Here is an 8,863-nt window from a genome sequence, read left to right as displayed (position 1 = left end):
AGGGCATTCTTTAAAACATTTGCTCAGTATGCTCAAGTATAAACATATGAGAATTTCACAAACGTTATTGACCAGAGCTAAGAGCTACAGGGAAAAAGTACAATCTCACACACGTTAGAAAAAACGCAGCCGACAGCAGAATCCAACAGCCAGAGCCACAAGCTGCAAAATCACTAATGCCTCCGGACGGAGGTCACACTTCTAATTCAAGGGCCAGAAGTTTTCCCTATAACCTGAGTTCCATTTTCTGAGTTCTGTAAAATTTACAGAAAGGTAAAAATAGAAGAGCTTTTACTTCCCACCTCTTTGCTGAATGTTACTGCCATGGGAACATGTTCTGCACGCTGCCACTTTCTTCTAATTTCCTATTTCTCCACTAAGCCTCTGGCTCACACATGACTCAGTTTTAGCACTTCAGTGAGATAAGCATGCGCCCCATCCTCTACTTAAAATTATCAGGGCACAAACTTCAGCCCCTTCTTAAGAGCCTGGGATAATCAGTCATTCTCTTCAATGAAAAATGTGCTGGTTTATATCAGGAACTAACTTGAGCTACTCCCTTGCCCAGGCAAGGGATGACCAACAGAAAGCTAAGTCCAGTACGGGGCTGGTAACCACAGCATCCTTCTATTTCTTCTAGATCCAGGGAGATAAACCCTTCCAACACAAATAACATCAAGGCAGATAAAATAGTTTAATATAGAGCGAGAACAAGTGTTGCATAAAAATAAGCAAAATCTTTTTCTTAAAAAAAAAAAAGTCTGGTCTGAGAATTTGTATTTAAAAGAAAAGCCATTTGGATATTGATCATGGAGGTGACTCATGAACGCAGGAGCTTCGGCACAGTTCTACAGGAGAGTTCAGGATGTTCTTAACTTCTCCATCCACTAAATCCAGAGGAAGATCTGTGGAGCAAGAAAAACAACCAGCACAGCAATGAGTGCCAGAGTCTCCCTCAGGCAGCATTAATTCAGCAGATCTCAAACAAACCTCCAGTCTCCCTAGAGAACTGGGAAAAGCACTAGTATTTCCAGCATCTTCTACCTGAGACTGCATCAACACATACTAACGAGACATAATTATGCTCACGCTTTCTCTATTTGACAGGGAAACAAAGTAAAAGAAACTTGCTAGAAGTAATCCCGCAAGCTGGTGGCAGAGTGGGTGACTGAGTTAACCTCAACTCTTAGTCCCGTTCTTTAACTGTAAAATCCGCATCCCAATTCAGCCAGAAAGGTATCAATTTATTTCATTCCCAGTTTCAACCTGGCAAATGGAGTAGATATTAGATTCACACGCACAGCTTCAGCACACACAACATGTGCCCGAGAGGTGGAGAAAGAGCACAATGTAACTGAAAACTCTCTCTTATATGAAAGAGTAACCTCACTGGAAAGCACATATTCAGAGCCTGGACTTTAAGCTCTACGCAGTGCCAGTACAAAGGGAATCAGAACTACTTTGTTACTGCTACTTCCAAAGCTTGCTCTTGTAAACCAGTCAACTCTTCTATTCTGATTCTATTTGGATTTTTAATGAAGAATTAGACACAAAATGGTACTTACGTGTTAGATGATCCAAAACCAAACCCTGAAAGAAACGCAAGATTAGAAAAAACAATTGTTAACAGGTAAAATGAACGCATAAAATTTGTAGCAAAGTCCCCTCCCACACAGAGACTGAAAAACATGTCCTTCCTGCCTTAGGCCAGGAAAGAGCGATGGGCAAACAATGAAAGTCAAATCTCCACCTAGAAGAAAAGTGACTTGCCTTGGTTCTTTAGAGGGCTTTGCTTTCACTGCTAATCAGCTAGGTCCATTCATTAGTAGCAAGTGCATACAACGCCTCAAAGGCTCTCTTCTCAGCCCTGCGTACATCACTGCAGCTTCACGGAATTACATCAGATAAAGATTTGGCTATTGGTGGGCTATTGGTGTTCTGGCTCAATTTTGCAGTGCATAGTCTTTTGACACTAAGTACTTACAGATACGCAAGCATATGGTACTGAAGAGATATTCATTATTTCTCAATATTTCCCTTTGAGAAGAAAGAACAACCCCACAAATAGGGGTGAAAAGCAATCATCTGATGAGGTGTGCAGAAGAAGAGGGATTTACTGACATGCCACACCGCAAATCAGTGAAGAAATTATGAGATAAAGTCTGAGACTTTATCTCTTTTCTGAGACTTTCAAGTCTCCAGGTCATGGTGCCTTCCCTACAGCAGGACCGGGACGATTTCTGACAGGACGCTAAGGAGTCACACCCAAGTTCCAGGAAAAACTAGAGACATGGGACCCGTTAGCTTTACTATATTTTGATTTCTCCTACCTCCTCCACCTGTCCCAAAAGCTGAGAATCCACTGCTTTGTGTGCCGAAACCGGTACCCTGTTGTGACAGTGATCCAAACGTCGGGGTATTCTGATTTGCTAGCGTGCCAAACGATGCCGTATTGTTACTGGTACCACCAAACCTGCAGTTTAAAGAGAAAATTTGTGTTTGCAAGCATCTTCTTACTTACACTGGAAGTTTGTCCCCGTACCCACAATGATAACAGTGCACTCCTTAAACAAGGATACATCAAAAGACTGAGACCACCTGATATGAATAATAATTGTTCATTCTGGAAACTCATTTTCTGGTTCGGGAAAGACTATTGTACACACACACATCTGTTCAGCTCCCATTCTTAACGTAAACCAGGCAGAAAGGCAAATATGTTCATGCTTACACACATCTTCATGCGCTTGGACATACCAACTCCAGCCATGAAGTGGAATATATTAATTTACCCCTGTGTGTAGTTTTTGCCCTTTAAGCTCAAAAGTACAGCATTGTCTCGTGTCACAAAAAGGATAACGAACACAGAATTGGTATGAGCTGCTCGTGGCCAGAGCACAAAGCAGAGCCCAGATACAGAACTCAGACTCCCAACTTTCAGACGGGACCTTACCCTTCAGATGGGCCCATGTAAACCGTTTGCAGATTTCTCAATTCCTTTCTCTCCCCAGCTCATTTTGAACCACACACAGTTCCAGTGCTTTCCTGAAGATCTGCACCTACCTGGCACTTCTCCCCACCGCCTTTGGATTACTTCCCTAATTGCTTTGGGGGCTGAAACAAGAAATACTTTTCTATATGGAAATTGGTCTCCTTTCTCCACCCACTCTGTCCAACCAGGCATTGTAGAGCTACCAGCATGACACACTAATGAGACCACGATATGCATTATGGTTCTCTGCTGCCCTCCCCCAAAACCTCTCCCAATTCTGAGCGCAAGTGGTGCACTCAAAAAATGAGCTTCAAGTGTTTCTCTAACTTAAACTGGGCAAAAATGCAGACACAAAGTTTTCGAATGACAAGCTCTGCTAAAGCTCTGCAAGTGCACGATGCTACTGGTACTAACCCGGTGCCAGCCCTTCCCTGAACGGGCCACGTCAAACAGCGTGGCAGCTTTGCAAGGCTGTGCCTCACGCTAGCTCCTGTCATTTCTGACTTAAAATATGAACTGACAGCACATTAACCCACCGCTCCATCCATCCCGATCGAGACGACTTTAAAAAAACCCAACAAACAAAACACCACATCAAAACACATCGCTCAGATAAAAGACAACCCTTGTAGCAGTGTGACAAACAATTCACCTGCTAAAGGGCATCACCTCTCCTATCCCCGACACTGTCAACCATACGCACTGCTTCCACGTCCAGCGTTAGATACAAGGGCAGGGCAGTGACTGCCTCTTTGGCCCTGCTAACCATCCCCAGTGCCTCTGGTTTGGCTCCTGACCCAGGTACCTCGCAGACAACTTCAGCTCAGAACCACAAATGCGGTTTTCTCAGCAAGGGCAGACCAGGTTTTGTAGTTCTTTTTTAAAAGAAGCAAGATGGGGCGATGTATTCAAGAAGAGATTTTTTACAGAGCTCCATCTCAGGCCTATGCCACTAAACACACAAATGTACCCGGCGAAAGGAAGTGGAGGTGAAAACAGCGACAAGGAAACTTGTGGTTCAAACGGCTTCTTTCAGTTACAACTAGAAGTACCTGCCTGCTGAAAAATACTAAGCACAGTAGGAACAGCTTAAGCTACGGACAAAAGACACGAGATACAGTCATTGCCTAGTAACAATTTAATCAAACCTATCTTGCCCAGATTTTCAGGTCTTTTGTAAAGCTCCTATACAAACCAGAATTGAGGGGCACTCGAGGTTAGTTTATGAAAGCAAAACATTATTTGCTCACAAACAGTCTGAACTGCAGACTTGGGAGAAGTATAGCGGTTTCTATTTTTGATACTTTAGTCATTTAACAAGTGATGCAGATTTTTCAGAACTGAAGCAGCAACGAATCACATGCATTTAAGTTAGCAGCGTTCTCAGGAACTTGGAGTTAATACCGCCCAATGTAACTGGCAAGGAACTTCTCTGGACTTGGCAGAAAGGAAGTCCTGCAAAGGAGCTACATTATACCGCAGAACTAAACTATTGCTCAAAATTTTGTGGTGAGATTTGGGTTTTTGCAAAGCTGCCTGGGAATTTTGCGCACTCTTTTCAAGTTTTAAACTCAAAATCAAATTCCTCAGGCGACTCTGAAAACACCGGACTGAGTCTGCACCTTTCTAAATTCTCAAAACTTCCCACAAGTTAAGGCACTGAATTATCCTTCTTGAGTCTGCAGGCTGCTTATGCAAGACCTCTGTTTGCTGTTCATTCTGAATCCCGTTTTATCTTTAAGCTTCCAGCATTGTCACTGAGCACATCCAGTTTCAGTACAAAACCCAGCAGCACAATGGCTAAAAGTTGGAAGTGACCAAAACATCAGCTGAGTCGAAGCTAAGTCATCCCTACAAGCACATCCTTCTTTGTGGGGATTTAATTAAGCTGCCTCTATTTTTACCCTTTCCAAAGGGCCCCACCAATTTGCCGCCCCAGACGTCAGGCCACAGCAGAAGAACTTAATTGAAGCCTCCCACAGCTCAGGGGTGCCCCGGCAGATGAGTATCTGCCAGACCTCAGGGGGAATGAACAAATTACACTTCTGGATGTTCTAATGTGCTTTATGTAAAGGCAGTTCCCCCTGAAACTGAAGACAAACACTTGCGAAATATGTAAACACTAAGATTGGGAAGACACCCAGTTTCCTCTTTTCACTGGAAGTTTTTATTTTTTTTAATTGGGTCTATTTGGTCTGACTATAATGGTAGGGCACGACAGAGAGTTGCTTGCTGGTAGTGCAATGTTGAAGAAGTACATTTGCTGCCTATTGCAGAAGCTGCTTTGCAGGGTTTGAAATTCTGCATTTGCTGAACAAAACAAGGAATCAAGTGCTGTCTGCTCTGGTGCCAAGCACAAGCTGAAGGGGTAAAGAAACAGGTTAAAACAATCAGTGTGGGATAAACACAAATCGCTCTGGGAGCACAGGCTGTTACAAGTGCTTCCTCCCACCCCCACAGGTGAGAAAACAGACTGAATTCTCATTAAAATCTCTAGCCCAAATCTCACAAGTGGATAAGGTGGCTAGACAGAATCACCAATAATGATATTTGTTGTTGTCTTTGCTAGGCATGGTTTGTAGGCCTAGATTTGAACTCATTCAGTGTGCACACAGAAAATACTCCTGCATTCCCTTAGACACTCGCAAGATGACTCACATTTTCCCCCCATCGCTAAAGATTCAACACAGTAGTTTCAGCACTAAAATGAGATCATACACATTATTTCCTTTGGGGGGATAAAGTCTTTGTTTTATGCCTTTTTTATTTTATTTTTTTTTAAAGAACCAACCAACCAAACAAACCAAGGACACTTTGAGTTTAGCAATCGATCACTGAATACATTCTTTATGTTAAAGCAGAGGTAACTAAGCATAATAGTTTTTTTGTCATGCAAGAACACTACTTTCCCAAACCCTGGACCCTGGTTGGCTTACCCAAATCCTCCAGCGCTGGCCGCTGCTGTACCCTCGCCGAACACTTTGCCTCCCGTTGAGCCCAGAGGGCTTGAAAAGGTTGGGGCTGAACCGAATGCTGGCACCCCTCCGAACCCAGGGGATCCCCCAAAAGTGGGAGGGCTGCCAAACACTGGAGCAGCACCGAAGCCACCTGAGCAAAACAGAGGCAAAAAAGGGACAAGAACATCACGTAAACAATAACGCAGAAAGGGAAAACAAAAATTAGATTTCCAAGTAGATAATTTCCATAACAGAGTTGTTCATCTTACCACATGAACACAGCGTTATTTATAAAACTAATGGCCACAAAGCTTCCAAACTGCAGGGCATTTTGTTACAAAAGACATGGATAAGAAGAGTCCCTGAACGCATGCAGAAAAACCTGCAACTGAATTAAGAGACTGTCCAGAAGAAAACCACATTCTGGGTCTCTTGAATGTTTGAGCACGAGATCAACTCAATCCCCAGAGCTGTACTAAAAGGTGGTAATATATATCGTACGTGCTCGCCCACTGCGAAGGAATCTCTACTTGCTTTATATAGAAGAGACCAGTATCTTAATTGTGAGATAGCAGGCACGCACAATAACCAAGTTCTAGTAAAAGTACATCAAACAGGTGCTAGACTGATGCTTTTTTTATTATAAAAAAATAAATCCATCCATCATAAAACTAGCAGTCCTTACCAGAATAAAAGCTTCGCTTATGCGGTCAGTTTTAAAGCTCTGCTCATCACCATTTAAACAAGTTACTATCCAAAGGAAGTGCATATAACAATGCAAAATGGAAAGCCTCCTGTAAAGGCCAGCTTCGTGAACATTTGCTGCTGTGGTTTGGTGGCAGCGTTTTACCCTGACTTCTAGTCTCAAGCTCTGGAAGGTCATCCAAGTGTCCTGTGGACAGGACGTCACGCACGCAAGTGCTTGAACTCCCCAGTGCAATGGTTGTCTCCCCCACCTCTTAAGATCAGAGAGCAGACAGCAAGCTTGGTTTTTAGGTGCTCCAGTGATGCAAAAAGATTCAGGAGGCAGGGTATTATCTAATCCTGGTGGAAAATAAAATGTAATGGTTAAATGCCAGGTCAGTGGAACTGCGTGATTCCTGCAGGGAATCAGGAACTGACCTCTGCTCTTGGCACTTTCTGTTTGGGTTTTAGCTGCCTTCTGAAGCTCTGAATGGACTTCTACCCAGATTATTTTATTCTATGTTCATCTGCTGATATTATTGGCCCGTTTCTAATTGACACTGGAATGTGAAGGACACCTGCTCTTTTGTTTGACTAGGGCTGAGGACTGGGATACCACCACGCATTTTAATACCCTGGGTGAAATTCCAGTCCATGTCAAGGTAATGGATACTGTTTGGCTGTAAACACAAAAGGTCTGGAAAAAACAAATGCTAGGCTTGAATTATTTAAACACAGATCAGATGTCTCATTACCTCTGTCTCTAGGAAGTTAGCCCCCTCTAGAAGGGGCTGAACCTCTGCTTGGCATACACTCCCTTTTGCATTGCATGCTAGCAAATAGTGGAGAAAGGAAAGTGCAACATTTAAGTAGCAAAACCAGGACAAAGGGGGATTCAAATCAAGTAAACCCTTCCAATTCAGTTGGGAGAGGAAGACACATCATTCATTTTAATACTTAGCAAAAATAACCAGAGGAGGGAAGGATCTGAGGGGCTCTGTGTGAGTGAATGTGCCTTCTGCAAAAACCTCTTGAAAATCCTATCCCAAGAAGAATTTTCAAACCAAGACAACCAAAAGCAAGGAAAGAGTCACTGGGTGAATGAAAGAACAACTTCCTTCAGAAATGCCTTTCTCCTCTAGCAAAAATAACAGATGGGAGATATAGCTGAGACAAAAAGCTCAGTCCGCTACCAAGTGGCATGCAATACTTGAGAGACACCTTACAAACGGCTGCTGGATCCGACAGCATCATCATTATGCTCTCTGCCACTTCACTAGACGAGAGCACAGCTCCTGACAAAGCAGGGAGTGCTTCCTCTCACAGCGCTGCTTCTCCAAAGGTAGCTCTTGAGCACCATCATCTCAAGACAACTTCAAGGATGACCAAGCCTTCCCCCAGGGATGAAGCTTCAAAAGACACACTCGGAGAAGAACACCTGTTGTCTTCAATGTTCAATGTTCACTGTAAGAACGGTCTGAGGATAGAGGAGAAAAACTTTGCTCTACCTCACCCTTTGGGCCTCCACTTTTGCCTGGTAATTAACAAAAGGAACATTTTGCCATTCATTTCTAATGAACATATGACAGTCACCATTACTTTTATGGCTCTTTCTTTGGGCAGATGACAGTAAAAATAAAAGAGTTTTTGTGAAATTTCCAATATTTGATTCAATTAACTCAACTGACAGAGAGAGCAGCAGCTCAGCCACAGAAGAAACTGATGATGACGGGTCAGACTGATTTCAAAAGAGAAAGACCTGAAGCATGTCTGATACGAATTCTATGAGGAAGCTTTCCCATCGTAGGCACCTGTGCATCCATTCACATGAAGAAATGGGGACAAAAAGGGTCTGTGTTACAAAACCCAGAGTGAAGTTTGGAAGATAATATTCCAAGGAAGCAACTAAAATAGGAATATTCAGTTCCATGTTCTGTCCTCTTCATTGTATTGTACATAAAACCAGAACTAATTCACACAGCTCTCTGCTCCTAAACTTCAATGGAAATTTCTGGAATGAACACCCGATAGCGTAGTTTAATGGATGCTTTTCTGCACAAGAGACTGTAAATCTCTGCTTTGAATTTACCAGTTTCGTTCACTAAGCCATTAGTTATTTTTTATTTATTGTTCAGAGACCATTCCTGTGCATGGACTGAGTCCAGGCTGTAGACATCTGAATGGCAGAATACTCTACTAAATTTCTCACAGATAAGCGTGGGTGTTCGTA

General features: G+C 42.9%; 1 protein-coding gene across 8 annotated transcripts in view; it reads right to left on the bottom strand.

Annotated features, from left to right (window-relative positions):
* Positions 1–749: 749 nt before the first annotated feature.
* Positions 750–8,863, bottom strand: part of NUP214 (nucleoporin 214) — a 44,650-nt gene continuing 36,536 nt past the window's right edge. For 6 of the 8 annotated variants that reach the window (XR_008469314.1, XR_008469316.1, XR_008469315.1 and 3 more), the window contains 5 exons: positions 6,635–6,993; positions 5,929–6,100; positions 2,331–2,473; positions 1,566–1,590; positions 750–905 (listed from right to left, as the gene is read on the bottom strand). Coding sequence is in view for 2 of the 8 variants with exons in the window: in XM_054221025.1 (XP_054077000.1) it covers positions 872–905; positions 1,566–1,590; positions 2,331–2,473; positions 5,929–6,100 (374 nt within the window). In the remaining 6 variants the exon portion in view is untranslated. The remainder of the gene's footprint in view (positions 906–1,565; positions 1,591–2,330; positions 2,474–5,928; positions 6,101–6,634; positions 6,994–8,863) is intronic. The other 2 variants (XM_054221025.1, XM_054221026.1) reach the window with 1 other exon arrangement.

Source organism: Rissa tridactyla, chromosome 14 (genome assembly GCF_028500815.1).
Source record: "Rissa tridactyla isolate bRisTri1 chromosome 14, bRisTri1.patW.cur.20221130, whole genome shotgun sequence".
Classification (NCBI taxonomy): Eukaryota; Metazoa; Chordata; class Aves; order Charadriiformes; family Laridae; genus Rissa; species Rissa tridactyla.
The sequence above is the reverse complement of the archived record's forward strand: the minus strand, read 5'-3'. Positions and strand labels throughout refer to the sequence as shown.